Source organism: Ylistrum balloti, unplaced genomic scaffold (assembly GCF_031769215.1).
Source record: "Ylistrum balloti isolate Yb309-2 unplaced genomic scaffold, AGI_CSIRO_Ybal_v1 Utg369876, whole genome shotgun sequence".
NCBI lineage: Eukaryota > Metazoa > Mollusca > Bivalvia > Pectinida > Pectinidae > Ylistrum > Ylistrum balloti.
This window is the reverse complement of record NW_026782016.1, coordinates 373,118-395,446: the sequence shown is the minus strand read 5'-3', so window position 1 is coordinate 395,446 and position 22,329 is coordinate 373,118. Positions and strand designations below refer to the sequence as shown.

Here is a 22,329-nt window from a genome sequence, read left to right as displayed (position 1 = left end):
CATACGTATTTCTGATTTACACTCAATGTAAACAAGTCAGTGAATGACGTTAGGATACAGAAAACATGGCTAGGTGAGTATAATACTTTGTAGTTAATGAATTACACTTGTCATCGGTCTCAGGATAGGATATGGTGAAATGTATGAAACTAAAGAAGTGCCACTTATGTTTCATGCTAGGTGTATATACTAAAGTCTGTACATGTACATATCTATATCAATAGTAACTAGTTGGTGAGTTATGCTTTTACTATAATGCTTTGTACACTTAGGTTGGAAATAGTGTGACGAGATGGTAAAAATATTATAGACACAAACAATACAGCAGATGGTAACAACGATTTATATTTTCTCAGTCAATGACATAATTTCGTTGGTGATCATGGTATATTTGGTATATTGGCCTTATCCTTCTCGTTATTTATGTTTGTTTAGTTAACTTCTAGAAATTCAAAGGGGTTGAACGCTATACCTCCGAATAGTTCACGTGAGTCCAAACGCGGGCATGCATTTGGATAATTTGTCTCTAATACAAATATTTACATCTATCCCTCCATGCTTATTACTATTCCAGAAAGATGTTACTTACAATAGATGATGTCAATAAAATGACGTCTGATCAATTCATCGATGTGTTTGGTAATATTGTGGAGCATTGTTCGCTTTGTGCCGCCGCTGTGTGGCAGCACCGTCCATTCCAAGACGTTCATCACTTTCACAAGGTCGTGTGTGAATTCCTCGACAATCTTCCTGTGAACGGTTAGTCATTGTATATATAATGTATATATTAAACATCTATTTATATCACATGGTAACACATTAATTTACTGGCTAAGAAAACATAATGTGGGAAATTAAAAGAAAAACTAATATTCTGACTTTGATAAGCTTTGTTTGTAATGGAAAGTTTCGGTACCTGTAGGTAAACAAGGAGTTCTCCGCTTACATCCGGACCTTGCCGGAAACGTTGCAGGGGGCCTGACTTTGGAGTCGCATAGTGAGCAAAAGTCTGCTGGAATTGATAGCCTTACTCTAGATGAAAAAGGGAAAATTCAAGAGAGGAATAAAAACTACCGTGACAAATTTAATTTCCCCTTTGTCATCTGTGCTCGGAAAAACAAAAAGGAAGCAATTTTGGAAGGATTGGAGCTTCGATTACAAAACAGTAATGAAGAAGAAGTAGCAAATGGTATTGAGCAAGTAAAACTGATAGCGTTATTGCGAATGCTTAGTATTGTAGAAGAATGACATCTTTACTGATGTCGTTCAAATCTAATACTATCACATAGGCTGATCAAGGACAAGGGAAAGTTATAGTATTTACTATTGTTAAACACTTCTGACACCCAGTTATTGTCTTACTATAAAGCTTCATTATCACGCGTGTCCTTCAGAATAAGATTAATATGCATGACGTTGTAATTGCAAATGTGTTATAAACGCAAATGAGAATTGCTGATTTGTGTTATATTCATATCATTCAGTGTTTTTTGTATGGTTTATCTATTCATTTGTTCAAATAATTCTATTCAAAACAGTTTGCGGTCATCTGTTCTTAACTATGATGTCCCGGCATATTCTAACTATGGCGGAAAACATTTTGAATACTAAAACAAACCAGGAAACGAATGATGGAAGGCAATATGATATGACGCTTGACTTTAACTAGATAATGAATGAAGAAACAAATGTGGAGTGAAATGCAACTTACGTAATGCTATTAAGACAAAAATGACAGAATAATAATTCAAATTCCAATGGGCCAGTCCTTCAGAATATCAACAGAATGGTCAGAAAAACACTCATTAGATTAGTGATAGGATTATAACTGGTATCCAAAATGTTAGTAGGTTCAGCAAAATAAGTTACAGTGCTACAGCTGTCATTGAAATGTAAGTATTGTAAGTTAAATGACAATTTGATTGGTGACAGGATTAAACCTGATATCAAAACTGTTATGGACATCAACAATATTAGTATGGTCCATTAAACGACAATATAATTAGTGACAGGGCTACAACAGTCATTAAATTGTGAGTATTTTCAATTGAACGACAAATTAATTTTATTAGTGACAGGGTTTTAACTGGAACAAGTATTCTTAGTATTGTTATTAAAAGACAATGTAATTAGTGACAGGATTATAACTGACACCAACATAGTAAGCGTGGTTAGTTTAACAACAATGTAATTAGTGAGAGGTTTATATCTGACACCAACAATGTTAGTATGGTTAGTTCAACAACAATGTAATTGGTGACAGGGTTATAACTGACACTGACATAGTAAGTATGGTCAGTTAAACGACAATGTAATTATTATCTATTGATTTTAAAGAAATGTATGTAAATAAAATTGTGCATTTTAATCAGATCTGCGTTAAAGATCCCCAATATCATTCGTGTTAACTATGTCATGTCTTAAACCATTATTAATGATTGAATGACGTTTTTTTACAAAAAAAGCAAGGATTAACTTACAAGTCGGTGATGATGACAATACAGCATAGGCAAGGTAATTAAAAAGACAAATACGATATTTTTTTCGCAAGGCAAAAGGTGTAACATTATTTTACTACTTAATTTTTTGAATGCTTTTAGAAATATTACTTGTATTGTTTGTACGTAGATGTATGAAAGGGTATCATACACATGTTTAATTATGTTATGAATTAAAACATTATTAAATCTCAATTTCAATAAAACTAAGCCAGGTGTTCCAAATGAATAAGAGTCTTCTACTACGAAACCTGCCATGTAAATTTGGTCAGTATTGTAACTAGACGGTACAAGCATATAAACGAAAACGTATTAAATAAGTCCAGCTTCAAATCGTATATAGAAATATGATATGTCTCAATGAGATAAATATATCGCTTGTAGAACTTCTCCATAATTCATAATTCTCAACCCGTATATTTCGAAAACTTGTGTTGTGAGTTGATATCTCTAGAAAAAAGTAAAATAATAGTGTTCGTGCTTTGTACATGATAAGAAAGAAGACGTTGTCCCTTTACTACACTAATACACACCAAAAGAAATTATTACTTTCACAATGCATATATAATTATAAACATTCTCACCCCCTCTTTCGCACTTTTTACGGTGCGGTATTCATCACGTCATCAGTGAACAAACAACGTCACGATTCATGAATAATATCGCCCACAAAATATGTCGATCAAATATATTCTCTCATTTTATTGATGACAATGATTGGTAGTATATGAGTTTCCATAACGTTGCCCTAGGTTTTAAATGTTTAACAATAATTTGTTACGAGTCAGTCAGTAAACGACTTCCTGCACGAAAATCTTGATAATGGGAACAGGCCTTTGAATATCAAATCAACTCTGACATGTCAATACCATAGGTTAAAGAAGCAGGAATATTGTTATCTAGAAATGGCAAATTCACAATAGGGAAATTGAAATCATCACGTTTATCATACAGTTTGATGGAAAGATGTCCTTGTTCATTCCGTTGCCGATATAAAAGAATCGGTCGTATCTTTGTTTTCCAGTTCTGGTGAAAATATAGGATGGACGTAGCCAATACATTTCATGTTATTTAAAGACGTCATCAAAATATCTGAAGGTAAAATTAAACGGCTTTGCAAGGATCAGACCCTTCAATAAATTCAACCTCGTATGCAAGTCAGTCAAAAGACGGGCGCAGTTGTATATCAATAATTTATCTGAGATCAGGGGAACTTTACCTCGATTTTATCTATTGGTAATACGTATGTATCATGTTTTAATATTATTCAACAAAGGTAGACAAGTATAGTAGATATGACCCAGGTTAGTATCACAATTCAGTAACATGACCCTATTGTTAATGACGGTGTCGTTGGATATGAGCAGCATTCCTTTTCCATAATTCATAAAGGTCACGATATGTCGAGGTGACCCGTTGCTTGAACTTTTGTGATTTTAGATTACAAAAAGCCTGTCTGAGTGAGTATAGCCCTTTTTTGTAGCATTTACTGAACAACACTTGCCGTTGATATCAGGACGGAAAGCGATGCGAATATTACGTACATAAGCCAATACAGATCATTAGCATATGTATGTCGTTAAAGCGCGTTAGTTATATCTCTTTAAGGCGATACATAGGTCTTGCTTTAACGTACTAGTTATATAAAGATTACATCCTATGTACACTAAAATGGAAAATAGTCTGACGAGATGGTAAAATAATTCAAAAAGTACGAAAGATAATAAAAAGCTACTACAGGCGATTAGGACACGCATTGCTTAACACTTAGCGATATAATTGAGAGAGTCTGCTTTATGCTTGCCCGCTTGGCGTATCCAGATGGCCTCCTTAAGCAGCCATCTGAAAATGTTGATTTCCCTGTCGACTGTTTTTAGAATGTTCCCAGTCAATGATATGTTTTTGCTTTGTGAAATGATTTTTCAGCACCAACTTATTAGCCAGAGACTGAAAATGCTCTTTTTCTGATATAGTGATTTCCTTGCCTTCTTGAGTTCCTGTATCGTAAACGCATTCTGCGACGTTCTCTTTTGGTGCTTTCAATATCTTCTATTGTTTTGTTTTGTTGTCTCAAGATGCCTATGTGCTTTCGTAAATCTATGAGAATGAACTAAATAGAAAAGTTAAAAAGTTTTGAGCATCCTGCAAAGTGATATTTCCTATTGACGATTGGATGGACATACGTCCCGGATTTTCCTATTAATATACTTTATGAGATATGGTGCACTTCACATGGACAAAATGCTTATCAGTGTGTGTCCTTCTGTAAATCGACATTGATCTATTATCCTCATGACAAAACTTGTTGATGTATTTTTTGTCTCTATAACAAACTTTGCTCTTTCCGTTCCTATTAAACCTATATAGAGACATTCTCCGAACAGGTAGTGTTATTTTGTAGGCGAAGTCTCATTGAAGTAGCTGGTAGCTACCTCTGATTTTTGTTTTATTTACATAACTATGTTGTGTTTCGGGAGAGTTATCTTAAAGTCCTGTGTATGTCAATCAAATAGCTATTTGTTGATACATTAATCCATATTTTTTTTTTATTTTTAACAATTATTCCTCATTGTTCAGTCTTACAGTATTGCTTTAGTGGGAAAATATATATTGCGACGAACCACAAAACTAAATGACAATACAGATACTAACATAAACATGTGTAACGAACAGCCTTGTGAACAGGAATATACCCTTCTACAAATTGTGTATGCTAAGTTGGTTAATACGTATGAAATATTTTATACACTTGATACGAGTGCAAGACTATGAAAAAGCCGTTAAATAGTCAATTTAGACGGTTTAGAGTTTCAATGAGTCGGGATAAAGGTGCTACTAGTATTTCAGTTAGTTCAACAGGCTGTTAAACATATCTATATTGTTATGTCACTCGATGTGTTTTCTCGAATTTGGCAGTAACGGTATTTCCAAATCGTAATGCCTGGGATAAAGGACGATTGCTGAAAGGAAAATCACGTTACATGATGCCACGAGATAAAGATTTAGAAGGCTACATGAAAGTGTTACTTCATCGTCAATTTTTTATTAATTTCAAAGTGGCTTATTTTCTTCGTTGGTGAGCGTGGTATATTTATTGTCGGTATATCGTTCTCGTTACTTATGTACCTTCTGAATAGTTCACTTGAGTTCAAACGCGGGCAGGCATTTGTTTCTATCACAAATTGTACATGTGTATCTCGATACTAATTTCTACTCCAGAAAGACTTTTCTTGCAATAGACGATGTCAATGAAATGATAATTGAGGGGTGTGACTTTGGAGTCACTTTAGAGGCTGCTGGATTTAATAGCCTTACTCAAGATGACAAAGAGAAAATCCAAAAAGGAATGAAAACTACCGTGACAAGTTTAATTTTGCTTTCGTCATCTGTCCTCGGACAAAAAAGGAGGCCAGGTAATAAGGACGAATTAACAAAAGATGTAGAGCAAGTAAAACTGAGAGCGTTATTGCGAATGCTTAGTATTGTACAACAATGACGTTTCTACTGATGTCGTTCAAATCTAATACTATCACAGAGGCAGATCAAGGATAATGGAAAGTTATAATATTTACTATCGTTAAACACTTCTGACACAAACTTATTGTCTTACTATAAAGCTTCATTATCACTCTTGTCCTTCAGAATAAAATTAATATGTATGACGTTGTGTTCGTAAATGTGTAATAACGACAAATATGAACTGTGTTTTATTCATATCATTCAGGGATTTGTTTGGTATTGTTAATTCTTATTTCTTTATTTGTTTTTAGATAATTCCATTCAAAAACACGTTGCGGTCGTATGTATACTGAAAGGATAAAGAAACGCAGGGTAATATTTATTCCGATATTTTGAAAACGCAATCTCCAAATAAAGTGAAACTTTGTGGATTGAGCAATTAGGTCATATTACACCTTGTCATGTATCGAAAATTTAGTCACGGTACAGTGCGCAGCTCAAGTAAATAGAGGAAGGAAAAAACAAGAATCTCGTGCACCGTGTTGTTCTGGTCTCATGCAGCGTTGGTCAAGTCATTCTTCGTTAGTCTTTATACAGACCAACTGCTTCCCTAAAATTAATTGAGAATTTGATTCGTTTTAAGAATGGCACGTCTCACAGAAGTTCAGATACTGATGATGCAAGGACAACTTGCAAAGTCAGGTTGCTAGGCACTTTGGTGTTAATGTTTCCACCATAGAACGTCTTGTAAGACGTCTTCGGGAAAATGGGCGATTGGCCGATCGATCTAGGTCAGGAAGTCCGCGCGTAACGTCACGACGTCAGGATCGCTATATCGTCGTCTCTCATGTGCGTAATCGGCGCCTTACTGCCGTTGAGAGTGCACTTAATGTTCTTGGAAATCATGGGCGTCCTATAAGTTCAAAAACTGCAAGGAATCGATTACGAGAAGTTGGTGTAAGAGCACTTCGCACCTACATAGGTCCACACCTTACCCCTGCTCGACGTCAGCGTCGTATGGCCTGGGTCGCTGCACATGCTCCACTGAGGCAGTGGAGACAAGTTTTCTTCACGGACGAGTCTCGATTCTGTCTTTATCGATCTGACGGCCGTCAACGTGTCTACCGACGTCGTGGCGAACGTTTTACGGACGCTTGCGTTGTAGAGAGGGATAGGTTTGGGGGCGGTTCAGTAATGGTGTGGGGAGGAATCTCACACGGGTTAAAATCACAATTGGTTGTTATTGATTACAATTTAACTAAGCAGCTAAGTATAGAGATGAGATCCTCCGACCCCATGTTATCCCTTTCATACAGCAGCATAATCTAATCCTCCAGCAGGATAATGCTAGGCCCCACGTAGCAAGGATTTGCCAAGTCTTTCTGGCCAACAACAACATTTAACCACTAGACTGGCCGCCATATAGCCCTGATTTTTCCCTGATCAAGCATCTTTGGAACCAGTTGGATAGACAGGTTCGACGCGCCAGCTATCCCCTGCTACTCGAGAGCAGTTGACCAGAGCTCTGATTGAAGAGTGGGACAACATCCCCATAAGACGGATGAACGCTCTCATGAACTCTATGACCAGAAGAATAAGGGTCGTGACCACAGCAAACGGCGGACACACAAGATATTGATGACTCAGTTCAATTTCAATTTCAAAATCCTATGGGTCCATTCAATTTAATCGTTAGTACCTCTAAACCAATTGTCAGATGCAAAATACAGACTTTGGAATTTTTTAAGCTTTAATTTATCTGTAAGTATACAAAATTTCGTTTTACATTAAGCCCGATATCATACTTAATTTCTGGTTTAAAGTTCACCCTGCGTTTCTTTATCCTTTTAGTATACTTAACTTTGATGTCCCAGAATATGAAGCTTATGGCGGAAAACATTTTGAAAACTAAAACTAAACCAAGAGACGAACAAAGAAAAATAATAGATATGATGCTTGACCTTAGTAGATAATGAATTTAAAAACATGCGGAATGTAATGCAACCAAAGACTTAAGACCTATGAGGTCGTAATGCTATCCAGACAACAATGACTGAATAGTAAATCAAATTACCATGGACCAGTCCTTCCGGAAATCAACAATGTCAGTGTGGTCACAAAAACACATTAGATTAGAGATAGGGTTAACTGGCATCCAGGTGTTAAGTTAAACGACAATTTAATCGGCGACAGGGTTTTAACTACATCAACAATGTTAGTATAGTCAGTCAAACACCAGTGTATTTAGGAGAAGTTTTTATGAGTCGTATCATCCAATAGAAGTGCCTGTACAACAAGACATATAAAAACATGCAGAGTATTAACCATTCAGCACACAGATGGTCCACTTGATTGTTAATAAATGTTGCATTGTCATATATCAATCCGTCCACATTCTTGTAAAAGACATAAAAGAAAGAATTCATTTAATTGTACCAATATTCATTTATAAGTTGTATGATCAAGACGGGTTCTTCCATAAGTATATAATTTTTAAAAAACTGATACCTTAGTATGTACTTATATAACAACGTGTATGTAGTCTGGTCACAATAAAGATTAGTATTGTATATTGTGTGTATGATGAATATTGCCTACAACATATGTCGAAAAATCAACTTCTCGTATTCTATTGATGACACTGATTGGCACTCTATGAGTTGTCGACGGGTTTAGATGTTACACAATTACTCAACCATGCAATACAAATATCTTATCATAGTAGATCAATATTGTAACAGTCAAATAGCAAACTAACACCATCGCGATTAGAGGAATATCATCTCTGTTTTATCCATTTTTAGTTTTAAATGCGTTTTTGTAAACACACATTATGTTGTAATAGTTACTTGATATAGATGTTACGTAACGATTACGGTAGATCTACTGACAAACTATTCAGCCAGTGAACATATGATTAAAATTTCTGTATGTCAATTATATTGGCTTATTTGTAATTGTTGTGCCATAAATGAACGATTTAAACACAATACAGTATGTAGTATGTTAATATACACAATAAAGTTCGACAGCTGTGATTGAGATGGTGCATAAAAATATCACTACGCAGGTATGTGACCCGATCACATGTTGACGGTTCTACATCACTAAGTGTATCTGTACTTCACTCCTCTTTCAGCTTGAATGTAGGTCAAGGTATGTCAGTGGGATCCGTGTCCATACGTATTTCTGATTTACACTCAATGTAAACAAGTCAGTGAATGACGTTAGGATACAGAAAGCATGGCTAGGTGAGTATAATACTTTGTAGTTAATGAATTACACTTGTCATCGGTCTCAGGATAGGATATGGTGAAATGTATGAAACTACAGAAGTGCCACTCATGTTTCACGCTAGGTGTATATACTAAAGTCTGTACATGTACATATCTATATCAATAGTAACTAGTTGGTGAGTTATGCTTTTACTATAATGCTATGTACACTAAGGTTGGAAATAGTGTGACGAGATGGTAAAAATATTATAGACAAAAACAATACAGCAGATGGTAACAACGATTTATATTTTCTCAGTCAATGACATAATTTTGTGGTGATTGAGAGTATCTGTAAATGCCTATTGATTGACCTGGGACTGAAAATACTTTACTTCTGATCAGGTGAATGTTTCCCGTCAATGGACTGTGTCTTTCTGATGTTCATTCAGTCGCACCCCGACTAACCTGCATGTGTATCCTATATGTAATAGGTGTTGCAGTTGTTGTATCCAATTTTGTATTGTAAGATGTTCTCTTTGGGTATCTTCATTGCCTTACGTTGAGTTTAGTTTTTTTTTCTTAACAATTACGCTTCATTCATTGTTCAGTCTTAGAGAGAAAACATATAATGCGACGAACCACAAACCTACATGACAATACAGGCACTTGCATAAACAGATGTGACACACAGCCTTGTGAACTTGATATTCATTTCTATAAAAACAATCGCACATTTGCATAAGGAATGTACCCTTCAACAAATTGTGTATGGTAAGTTTGTAAACATGTATGAAATAATTTAAACACTTGATACGAGTGCAAGACTACGAAATAAGCTTGACAGAGTCAATTTAGCTACGGAATGAAGACACTTTTTAATGGAATCATTGAGTCAGGAAAGGGTATTATTAGTATTTCAGTTAGTTCAACAGGCTGTTAAACGTTACATTTATATTGTTATGTCACTTAACTCGTAATGCTTGGAATAAAGGATGAATGCCGAAAGGAAACTCACATCACATGATGCCACGAGGTGAAGGTTAAAGAAGGCTATATGAAAGTCTTACTACATTGTTAATGTTTCATTTTAAAGTATCTTATTTCTTCGTGGTATATTTGGTATATTGGCCTTATCCTTCTCGTTATTTATGTTTGTTTAGTTAACTTCTAGAAATTCAAAGGGGTTGAACGCTATACTTCCGAGTAGTTCACGTGAGTCCAAACGCGGGCATGCATTTGGATTATTTGTCTCTAATACAAATATTTACGTATGTCTCTCCATACTTATTTCTACTCCAGAAAGACGTTACTTACAATAGATGATGTCAATAAAATGACGTCCGATCAATTCATCGATGTGTTTGGTAATATTGTGGAGCATTGTTCGCTTTGTGCCGCCGCTGTGTGGCAGCACCGTCCATTCCAAGACGTTCATCACTTACACAAGGTCGTGTGTGAATTCCTCGACAATCTTCCTGTGAACGGTTAGTCATTGTATATATAATGTATATATTAAACATCTATTTATATCACATGGTAACACATCAATTTACTGGTTAAGAAAACATAATGTGGGAAATTAAAAGAAAAACTAATATTCTGACTTTGATAAGCTTTGTTTGTAATGAAAAGTTTCGATACCTGTAGGTAAACAAGGAGTCCTCCGCTTACATCCGGACCTTGCCGGAAACGTTGCAGGGGGCCTGACTTTGGAGTCGCATAGTGAGCAAAAGTCTGCTGGAATTGATAGCCTTACTCTAGATGAAAAAGGGAAAATTCAGGAGAGGAATAAAAACTACCGTGACAAATTTAATTTCCCCTTTGTCATCTGTGCTCGGAAAAACAAAAAGGAAGCCATTTTGGAAGGATTGGAGCTTCGATTACAAAACAGTAATGAAGAAGAAGTAACAAATGGTATTGAGCAAGTAAAACTGATAGCGTTATTGCGAATGCTTAGTATTGTAGAAGAATGACATCTTTACTGATTAAACAATTCTGACACCCAGTTATTGTCTTACTATTTTCATCAAGCTTCATTAAAACGCTTGTCCTTCAGAATGAAATTAATAAGTATGACGTTGCAATTGTATATGTGTTTTATTCATGTCATTCAGTGTTTTTTGTATTGTTTATATAATTCTATTCAAAACAGTTTGTAGTCATCTGTTCTTAACTATGATGTTCCGGCATATTCTAACTATGGCGGAAATATTTTGAATACTAAAGCAAATCAGGAAACATACGAGAGAAGACAATATGATATGACGCTTGACTTTAACTAGATAATGAATGAAGAAACAAATGTGGAGTGAAATGCAACTTACGTAATGCTATTAAGACATGATTTTAATTGGTGACAGGGTTAAAACTGATGTAAAAAATTAAAAAAAAAATGTTACTGACATCAACGATATTATGGTTAATTTAACGACAATATAATTAGTGACAGGACTACAACTGTCATTAAATTGTAAGTATTTTCAGTTGAACGACAATTTAATATTTAATTAGTTACAGGGTTTTAACTGGAACAAGTATTGTTAGTATCGTAAATTAAAAGACAATGTAATTAGTGACAAGTTTATATCTGACACCAACAATGTCAGTATGGTTAGTTAAACGATATCGTATTTAGTGATAGGTTTATATCTGACACCAATATAGTATGGTTAATTTACGACAATGTTATTAGATGCTATTTTATGATTAACTTCAACAAAGTGGAATTTACGACATCAAATTATTAGATATAAGTTCTTGATACAGATTATCTACCATTCAATGCACAGAAGGAACATTTGTTTGTTATCAATTGTTGTAGTGTGATGTAACAGTCAGTCTACATACAAATTAGCACTGTACTGCGTATGTTACGAATATCGTGTTATACAGCAACGTAAATATTTATTTTAAAGAAATGTATGTAAATAAAATTATGCATTTTAATCAGATCTGTGTTAAAGATCCCCAATGTCGTTCGTTTTAACTATGTCAGGTCTTGACCCATTATTAATTATGGAATGACGTTTCTTTTACAAAAAAAGCAAGGATAAATTTACTATTAGGCGATGATGACAATACAGCATAGACAAGGTAATCAAAAAGATAAATACGATATTTTTTCGCAATGCAAAAGGTGTAACATGATTAAACTGATTTTACTACTTAATTTCTTAGTGCTTTTATAAATATTCTTGTATTGTTTGTACGTAGATGGGGGTAGATACACATGTTTGATATGTTATGGTAACATATATATGTTTGATTATGTTATGAATTAAAACATAATCAAATATCAAATTCAATAAAACTAGGGCAAAATGTGGACAAAAAAGATTTATACGAAGAATCCTGGAAAAGTACAAGGATAATAAGGTCAAGTGTTCAAAAGGAATAAAATAATAGTGTTCGTGCTTTGTAGATGATAAGAAAGTTGTCCCTTCACTACACTACTTATACATACCAAAACAAATTATTACTTCCGCAATGTATATATAATCATACCCATTCTCACTCCCTCTTTAGCACTTGTTATGGTGCGGTGTTCATCACGTCATCAATGAACAAACAACGTCACGATTCATGAATAATATCGTCCACAAAACATGTCGATAAAATATATTCTGTCATTTTATTGATGACAATGATTGGTAGTATATGAGTTCCCATGGCGTTGTCCTAGGTTTTAAATGTTTAACAATAATTTGTTACGAGTCAGTCAGTAAACGACTTCCTGCACGAAAATCTTGATAATGGGAAATTCACAACTCTGGAAATTGAAATCATCACGTTTTTCATACAGCTTGATGGAAATCTGTCCATGTTGATTCCGTTGCCAATGTAAAAGAGTCGGTCGTATCTTTGTTTTCCAGTTCTGGTAAAAATATAGGATGGACGTAGCCAATACATTTCATGTTATTTAAAGACAAGACGTCATCAAAATATCTGAAGGTAAAATTAAACGGCTTTGCAAGGATCAGACCCTTCAATAAATTCAACCTCGTATGCAAGTCAGTCAAAAGACGGGCGCAGTTGTATATCAATAATTTATCTGTGATCAGGGGAACTTTACCTCGATTTTATCTATTGGTAATACGTATGTATCATGTTTTAATATTATTCAACAAAGGTAGACAAATATAGTAGATATGACCCAGGTTAGTATCACAATTCAGTAACATGACCCTATTGTTAATGACGGTGTCGTTGGATATGAGCAGCATTCCTTTTCCATAATTCATAAAGGTCACGATATGTCGAGGTGACCCGTTGCTTGAACTTTTGTGATTTTAGATTACAAAAAGCCTGTCTGAGTGAGTATAGCCCTTTTTTGTAGCATTTACTGAACAACACTTGCCGTTGATATCAGGACGGAAAGCGATGTGAATATTACGTACATAAGCCAATACAGATCATTAGCATATGTATGTCGTTAAAGCGCGTTAGTTATATCTCTTTAAGGCGATACATAGGTCTTGCTTTAACGTACTAGTTATATAAAGATTACATCCTATGTACACTAAAATGGAAAATAGTCTGACGAGATGGTAAAATAATTCAAAAAGTACGAAAGATAATAAAAAGCTACTACAGGCGATTAGGACACGCATTGCTTAACACTTAGCGATATAATTGAGAGAGTCTGCTTTATGCTTGCCCGCTTGGCGTATCCAGATGGCCTCCTTAAGCAGCCATCTGAAAATGTTGATTTCCCTGTCGACTGTTTTTAGAATGTTCCCAGTCAATGATATGTTTTTGCTTTGTGAAATGATTTTTCAGCACCAACTTATTAGCCAGAGACTGAAAATGCTCTTTTTCTGATATAGTGATTTCCTTGCCTTCTTGAGTTCCTGTATCGTAAACGCATTCTGCGACGTTCTCTTTTGGTGCTTTCAATATCTTCTATTGTTTTGTTTTGTTGTCTCAAGATGCCTATGTGCTTTCGTAAATCTATGAGAATGAACTAAATAGAAAAGTTAAAAAGTTTTGAGCATCCTGCAAAGTGATATTTCCTATTGACGATTGGATGGACATACGTCCCGGATTTTCCTATTAATATACTTTATGAGATATGGTGCACTTCACATGGACAAAATGCTTATCAGTGTGTGTCCTTCTGTAAATCGACATTGATCTATTATCCTCATGACAAAACTTGTTGATGTATTTTTTGTCTCTATAACAAACTTTGCTCTTTCCGTTCCTATTAAACCTATATAGAGACATTCTCCGAACAGGTAGTGTTATTTTGTAGGCGAAGTCTCATTGAAGTAGCTGGTAGCTACCTCTGATTTTTGTTTTATTTACATAACTATGTTGTGTTTCGGGAGAGTTATCTTAAAGTCCTGTGTATGTCAATCAAATAGCTATTTGTTGATACATTAATCCATATTTTTTTTTTATTTTTAACAATTATTCCTCATTGTTCAGTCTTACAGTATTGCTTTAGTGGGAAAATATATATTGCGACGAACCACAAAACTAAATGACAATACAGATACTAACATAAACATGTGTAACGAACAGCCTTGTGAACAGGAATATACCCTTCTACAAATTGTGTATGCTAAGTTGGTTAATACGTATGAAATATTTTATACACTTGATACGAGTGCAAGACTATGAAAAAGCCGTTAAATAGTCAATTTAGACGGTTTAGAGTTTCAATGAGTCGGGATAAAGGTGCTACTAGTATTTCAGTTAGTTCAACAGGCTGTTAAACATATCTATATTGTTATGTCACTCGATGTGTTTTCTCGAATTTGGCAGTAACGGTATTTCCAAATCGTAATGCCTGGGATAAAGGACGATTGCTGAAAGGAAAATCACGTTACATGATGCCACGAGATAAAGATTTAGAAGGCTACATGAAAGTGTTACTTCATCGTCAATTTTTTTTTAATTTCAAAGTGGCTTATTTTCTTCGTTGGTGAGCGTGGTATATTTGTCGGTATATCGTTCTCGTTACTTATGTACCTTCTGAATAGTTCACTTGAGTTCAAACGCGGGCAGGCATTTGTTTCTATCACAAATTGTACATGTGTATCTCGATACTAATTTCTACTCCAGAAAGACTTTTCTTGCAATAGACGATGTCAATGAAATGATAATTGAGGGGTGTGACTTTGGAGTCACTTTAGAGGCTGCTGGATTTAATAGCCTTACTCAAGATGACAAAGAGAAAATCCAAAAAGGAATGAAAACTACCGTGACAAGTTTAATTTTCCTTTCGTCATCTGTCCTCGGACAAAAAAGGAGGCCAGGTAATAAGGACGAATTAACAAAAGATGTAGAGCAAGTAAAACTGAGAGCGTTATTGCGAATGCTTAGTATTGTACAACAATGACGTTTCTACTGATGTCGTTCAAATCTAATACTATCACAGAGGCAGATCAAGGATAATGGAAAGTTATAATATTTACTATCGTTAAACACTTCTGACACAAACTTATTGTCTTACTATAAAGCTTCATTATCACTCTTGTCCTTCAGAATAAAATTAATATGTATGACGTTGTGTTCGTAAATGTGTAATAACGACAAATATGAACTGTGTTTTATTCATATCATTCAGGGATTTGTTTGGTATTGTTAATTCTTATTTCTTTATTTGTTTTTAGATAATTCCATTCAAAAACACGTTGCGGTCGTATGTATACTGAAAGGATAAAGAAACGCAGGGTAATATTTATTCCGATATTTTGAAAACGCAATCTCCAAATAAAGTGAAACTTTGTGGATTGAGCAATTAGGTCATATTACACCTTGTCATGTATCGAAAATTTAGTCACGGTACAGTGCGCAGCTCAAGTAAATAGAGGAAGGAAAAAACAAGAATCTCGTGCACCGTGTTGTTCTGGTCTCATGCAGCGTTGGTCAAGTCATTCTTCGTTAGTCTTTATACAGACCAACTGCTTCCTTAAAATTAATTGAGAATTTGATTCGTTTTAAGAATGGCACGACTCCCAGAAGTTCAGATACTGATGCAAGGACAACTTGCAAAGTCAGGTTGCTAGGCACTTTGGTGTTAATGTTTCCACCATAGAACGTCTTGTAAGACGTCTTCGGGAAAATGGGCGATTGGCCGATCGATCTAGGTCAGGAAGTCCGCGCGTAACGTCACGACGTCAGGATCGCTATATCGTCGTCTCTCATGTGCGTAATCGGCGCCTTACTGCCGTTGAGAGTGCACTTAATGTTCGTAGAAATCATGGGCGTCCTATAAGTTCAAAAACTGTAAGGAATCGATTACGAGAAGTTGGTGTAAGAGCACGTCGCACCTACATAGGTCCACACCTTACCCCTGCTCGACGTCAGCGTCGTATGGCCTGGGTCGCTGCACATGCTCCACTGAGGCAGTGGAGACAAGTTTTCTTCACGGACGAGTCTCGATTCTGTCTTTATCGATCTGACGGCCGTCAACGTGTCTACCGACGTCGTGGCGAACGTTTTACGGACGCTTGCGTTGTAGAGAGGGATAGGTTTGGGGGCGGTTCAGTAATGGTGTGGGGAGGAATCTCACACGGGTTAAAATCACAATTGGTTGTTATTGATTACAATTTAACTAAGCAGCTAAGTATAGAGATGAGATCCTCCGACCCCATGTTATCCCTTTCATACAGCAGCATAATCTAATCCTCCAGCAGGATAATGCTAGGCCCCACGTAGCAAGGATTTGCCAAGTCTTTCTGGCCAACAACAACATTTAACCACTAGACTGGCCGCCATATAGCCCTGATTTTTCCCTGATCAAGCATCTTTGGAACCAGTTGGATAGACAGGTTCGACGCGCCAGCTATCCCCTGCTACTCGAGAGCAGTTGACCAGAGCTCTGATTGAAGAGTGGGACAACAGCCCCATAAGACGGACTAACGCTCTCATGAACTCTATGACCAGAAGAATAAGGGTCGTGACCACAGCAAACGGCGGACACACAAGATATTGATGACTCAGTTCAATTTCAATTTCAAAATCCTATGGGTCCATTCAATTTAATCGTTAGTACCTCTAAACCAATTGTCAGATGCAAAATACAGACTTTGGAATTTTTTAAGCTTTAATTTATCTGTAAGTATACAAAATTTCGTTTTACATTAAGCCCGATATCATACTTAATTTCTGGTTTAAAGTTCACCCTGCGTTTCTTTATCCTTTTAGTATACTTAACTTTGATGTCCCAGAATATGAAGCTTATGGCGGAAAACATTTTGAAAACTAAAACTAAACCAAGAGACGAACAAAGAAAAATAATGGATATGATGCTTGACCTTAGTAGATAATGAATTTAAAAACATGCGGAATGTAATGCAACCAAAGACTTAAGACCTATGAGGTCGTAATGCTATCCAGACAACAATGACTGAATAGTAAATCAAATTACCATGGACCAGTCCTTCCGGAAATCAACAATGTCAGTGTGGTCACAAAAACACATTAGATTAGAGATAGGGTTAACTGGCATCCAGGTGTTAAGTTAAACGACAATTTAATCGGCGACAGGGTTTTAACTACATCAACAATGTTAGTATAGTCAGTCAAACACCAGTGTATTTAGGAGAAGTTTTTATGAGTCGTATCATCCAATAGAAGTGCCTGTACAACAAGACATATAAAAACATGCAGAGTATTAACCATTCAGCACACAGATGGTCCACTTGATTGTTAATAAATGTTGCATTGTCATATATCAATCCGTCCACATTCTTGTAAAAGACATAAAAGAAAGAATTCATTTAATTGTACCAATATTCATTTATAAGTTGTATGATCAAGACGGGTTCTTCCATAAGTATATAATCTTAAAAAAACTGATACCTTAGTATGTACTTATATAACAACGTGTATGTAGTCTGGTCACAATAAAGATTAGTATTGTATATTGTGTGTATGATGAATATTGCCTACAACATATGTCGAAAAATCAACTTCTCGTATTCTATTGATGACACTGATTGGCACTCTATGAGTTGTCGACGGGTTTAGATGTTACACAATTACTCAACCATGCAATACAAATATCTTATCATAGTAGATCAATATTGTAACAGTCAAATAGCAAACTAACACCATCGCGATTAGAGGAATATCATCTCTGTTTTATCCATTTTTAGTTTTAAATGCGTTTTTGTAAACACACATGTATTATGTTGTAATAGTTACTTGCTATAGATGTTACGTAACGATTACGGTAGATCTACTGACAAACTATTCAGCCAGTGAACATATGATTAAAATTTCTGTATGTCAATTATATTGGCTTATTTGTAATTGTTGTGCCATAAATGAACGATTTAAACACAATACAGTATGTAGTATGTTAATATACACAATAAAGTTCGACAGCTGTGATTGAGATGGTGCATAAAAATATCACTACGCAGGTATGTGACCCGATCACATGTTGACGGTTCTACATCACTAAGTGTATCTGTACTTCACTCCTCTTTCAGCTTGAATGTAGGTCAAGGTATGTCAGTGGGATCCGTGTCCATACGTATTTCTGATTTACACTCAATGTAAACAAGTCAGTGAATGACGTTAGGATACAGAAAGCATGGCTAGGTGAGTATAATACTTTGTAGTTAATGAATTACACTTGTCATCGGTCTCAGGATAGGATATGGTGAAATGTATGAAACTACAGAAGTGCCACTCATGTTTCACGCTAGGTGTATATACTAAAGTCTGTACATGTACATATCTATATCAATAGTAACTAGTTGGTGAGTTATGCTTTTACTATAATGCTATGTACACTAAAGTTGGAAATAGTGTGACGAGATGGTAAAAATATTATAGACAAAAACAATACAGCAGATGGTAACAACGATTTATATTTTCTCAGTCAATGACATAATTTTGTGGTGATTGAGAGTATCTGTAAATGCCTATTGATTGACCTGGGACTGAAAATACTTTACTTCTGATCAGGTGAATGTTTCCCGTCAATGGACTGTGTCTTTCTGATGTTCATTCAGTCGCACCCCGACTAACTGTAAGATGTTCTCTTTGGGTATCTTCATTGCCTTACGTTGAGTTTAGTTTTTTTTCTTAACAATTACGCTTCATTCATTGTTCAGTCTTAGAGACAAAACATTATTCTTAGAGAGAAAACATATAATGCGACGAACCACAAACCTACATGACAATACAGGCACTTGCATAAACAGGTGTGACACACAGCCTTGTGAACTTGATATTCATTTCTATAAAAAAACAATCGCACATTTGCATAAGGAATGTACCCTTCAACAAATTGTGTATGGTAAGTTTGTAAACATGTATGAAATAATTTAAACACTTGATACGAGTGCAAGACTACGAAATAAGCTTGACAGAGTCAATTTAGCTACGGAATGAAGACACTTTTTAATGGAATCATTGAGTCAGGAAATGGTATTATTAGTATTTCAGTTAGTTCAACAGGCTGTTAAACGTTACATTTATATTGTTATGTCACTTAACTCGTAATGCTTGGAATAAAGGATGAATGCCGAAAGGAAACTCACATCACATGATGCCACGAGGTGAAGGTTAAAGAAGGCTATATGAAAGTCTTACTACATTGTTAATGTTTCATTTTAAAGTATCTTATTTCTTCGTGGTATATTTGGTATATTGGCCTTATCCGTCTCGTTATTTATGTTTGTTTAGTTAACTTCTAGAAATTCAAAGGGGTTGAACGCTATACTTCCGAGTAGTTCACGTGAGTCCAAACGCGGGCATGCATTTGGATTATTTGTCTCTAATACAAATATTTACGTATGTCTCTCCATACTTATTTCTACTCCAGAAAGACGTTACTTACAATAGATGATGTCAATAAAATGACGTCCGATCAATTCATCGATGTGTTTGGTAATATTGTGGAGCATTGTTCGCTTTGTGCCGCCGCTGTGTGGCAGCACCGTCCATTCCAAGACGTTCATCACTTACACAAGGTCGTGTGTGAATTCCTCGACAATCTTCCTGTGAACGGTTAGTCATTGTATATATAATGTATATATTAAACATCTATTTATATCACATGGTAACACATCAATTTACTGGTTAAGAAAACATAATGTGGGAAATTAAAAGAAAAACTAATATTCTGACTTTGATACGCTTTGTTTGTAATGAAAAGTTTCGGTACCTGTAGGTAAACAAGGAGTCCTCCGCTTACATCCGGACCTTGCCGGAAACGTTGCAGGGGGCCTGACTTTGGAGTCGCATAGTGAGCAAAAGTCTGCTGGAATTGATAGCCTTACTCTAGATGAAAAAGGGAAAATTCAGGAGAGGAATAAAAACTACCGTGACAAATTTAATTTCCCCTTTGTCATCTGTGCTCGGAAAAACAAAAAGGAAGCCATTTTGGAAGGATTGGAGCTTCGATTACAAAACAGTAATGAAGAAGAAGTAACAAATGGTATTGAGCAAGTAAAACTGATAGCGTTATTGCGAATGCTTAGTATTGTAGAAGAATGACATCTTTACTGATTAAACAATTCTGACACCCAGTTATTGTCTTACTATTTTCATCAAGCTTCATTAAAACGCTTGTCCTTCAGAATGAAATTAATAAGTATGACGTTGCAATTGTATATGTGTTTTATTCATGTCATTCAGTGTTTTTTGTATTGTTTATATAATTCTATTCAAAACAGTTTGTAGTCATCTGTTCTTAACTATGATGTTCCGGCATATTCTAACTATGGCGGAAATATTTTGAATACTAAAGCAAATCAGGAAACATACGAGAGAAGACAATATGATATGACGCTTGACTTTAACTAGATAATGAATGAAGAAACAAATGTGGAGTGAAATGCAACTTACGTAATGCTATTAAGACACCAATGATAGAATTTAATTGGTGACAGGGTTAAAACTGATGTAAAAAATTAAAAAAAAAAATGTTACTGACATCAACGATATTATGGTTAATTTAACGACAATATAATTAGTGACAGGACTACAACTGTCATTAAATTGTAAGTATTTTCAGTTGAACGACAATTTAATATTTAATTAGTTACAGGGTTTTAACTGGAACAAGTATTGTTAGTATCGTAAATTAAAAGACAATGTAATTAGTGACAAGTTTATATCTGACACCAACAATGTCAGTATAGTTAGTTAAACGATATCGTATTTAGTGATAGGTTTATATCTGACACCAATATAGTATGGTTAATTTACGACAATGTTATTAGATGCTATTTTATGATTAACTTCAACAAAGTGGAATTTACGACATCAAATTATTAGATATAAGTTCTTGATACAGATTATCTACCATTCAATGCACAGAAGGAACATTTGTTTGTTATCAATTGTTGTAGTGTGATGTAACGGTCAGTCTACATACAAATTAGCACTGTACTGCGTATGTTACGAATATCGTGTTATACAGCAACGTAAATATTTATTTTAAAGAAATGTATGTAAATAAAATTATGCATTTTAATCAGATCTGTGTTAAAGATCCCCAATGTCGTTCGTTTTAACTATGTCAGGTCTTGACCCATTATTAATTATGGAATGACGTTTCTTTTACAAAAAAAGCAAGGATAAATTTACTATTAGGCGATGATGACAATACAGCATAGACAAGGTAATCAAAAAGATAAATACGATATTTTTTCGCAATGCAAAAGGTGTAACATGATTAAACTGATTTTACTACTTAATTTCTTAGTGCTTTTATAAATAATTCTTGTATTGTTTGTACGTAGATGGGGGTAGATAAGTATGATAGGGTAACATATATATGTTTGATTATGTTATGAATTAAAACATAATCAAATATCAAATTCAATAAAACTAGGGCAAAATGTGGACAAAAAAGATTTATACGAAGAATCCTGGAAAAGTACAAGGATAATAAGGTCAAGTGTTCAAAAGGAATAAGAGTGTTCGTGCTTTGTAGATGATAAGAAAGTTGTCCCTTCACTACACTACTTATACATACCAAAACAAATTATTACTTCCGCAATGTATATAAAATCATACCCGTTCTCACTCCCTCTTTAGCACTTGTTATGGTGCGGTGTTCATCACGTCATCAATGAACAAACAACGTCACGATTCATGAATAATATCGTCCACAAAACATGTCGATAAAAGATATTTTGTCATTCTATTGATGACAATGATTGGTAGTATATGAGTTC

The 22,329-nt window shown here is 35.1% G+C and overlaps 3 protein-coding genes across 3 annotated transcripts; all 3 read left to right on the top strand.

Annotated features, from left to right (window-relative positions):
- The first annotated feature begins 575 nt into the window (after positions 1-575).
- LOC132546142 (2-oxo-4-hydroxy-4-carboxy-5-ureidoimidazoline decarboxylase-like) lies at positions 576-1,248 on the top strand. The gene is made up of 2 exons (XM_060209840.1): positions 576-759; positions 923-1,248. Exons 1-2 carry the CDS (start codon positions 579-581, stop codon positions 1,246-1,248), a joined length of 507 nt encoding a protein of 168 aa, XP_060065823.1. The 5' UTR covers positions 576-578.
- A 7,952-nt stretch (positions 1,249-9,200) lies between these two features.
- Positions 9,201-11,148, top strand: LOC132546197 (2-oxo-4-hydroxy-4-carboxy-5-ureidoimidazoline decarboxylase-like). Its single transcript, XM_060209908.1, has 3 exons — positions 9,201-9,208; positions 10,475-10,659; positions 10,823-11,148. The coding sequence occupies exons 1-3, from the start codon at positions 9,201-9,203 to the stop codon at positions 11,146-11,148; spliced, it is 519 nt and encodes a 172-aa protein (XP_060065891.1).
- Positions 11,149-18,728: 7,580 nt separating this feature from the next.
- On the top strand, positions 18,729-20,641 carry LOC132546196 (2-oxo-4-hydroxy-4-carboxy-5-ureidoimidazoline decarboxylase-like). The gene is made up of 3 exons (XM_060209907.1): positions 18,729-18,736; positions 19,968-20,152; positions 20,316-20,641. The coding sequence occupies exons 1-3, from the start codon at positions 18,729-18,731 to the stop codon at positions 20,639-20,641; spliced, it is 519 nt and encodes a 172-aa protein (XP_060065890.1).
- Positions 20,642-22,329: the final 1,688 nt, after the last annotated feature.

What these genes read in the sequence shown, in the direction of transcription:
- LOC132546142 (XM_060209840.1), top strand. Translation starts at nt 579, where the DNA reads ATGTTACTTACAATAGATGATGTCAATAAAATGACGTCTGATCAATTC. An exon ending in CGACAATCTTCCTGTGAACG is followed by an intron (nt 760 to 922) that starts GTTAGTCATTGT and finishes CGGTACCTGTAG; the next exon opens with GTAAACAAGGAGTTCTCCGC.
- LOC132546197 (XM_060209908.1), top strand. An exon ending in CGACAATCTTCCTGTGAACG is followed by an intron (nt 10,660 to 10,822) that starts GTTAGTCATTGT and finishes CGATACCTGTAG; the next exon opens with GTAAACAAGGAGTCCTCCGC.
- LOC132546196 (XM_060209907.1), top strand. An exon ending in CGACAATCTTCCTGTGAACG is followed by an intron (nt 20,153 to 20,315) that starts GTTAGTCATTGT and finishes CGGTACCTGTAG; the next exon opens with GTAAACAAGGAGTCCTCCGC.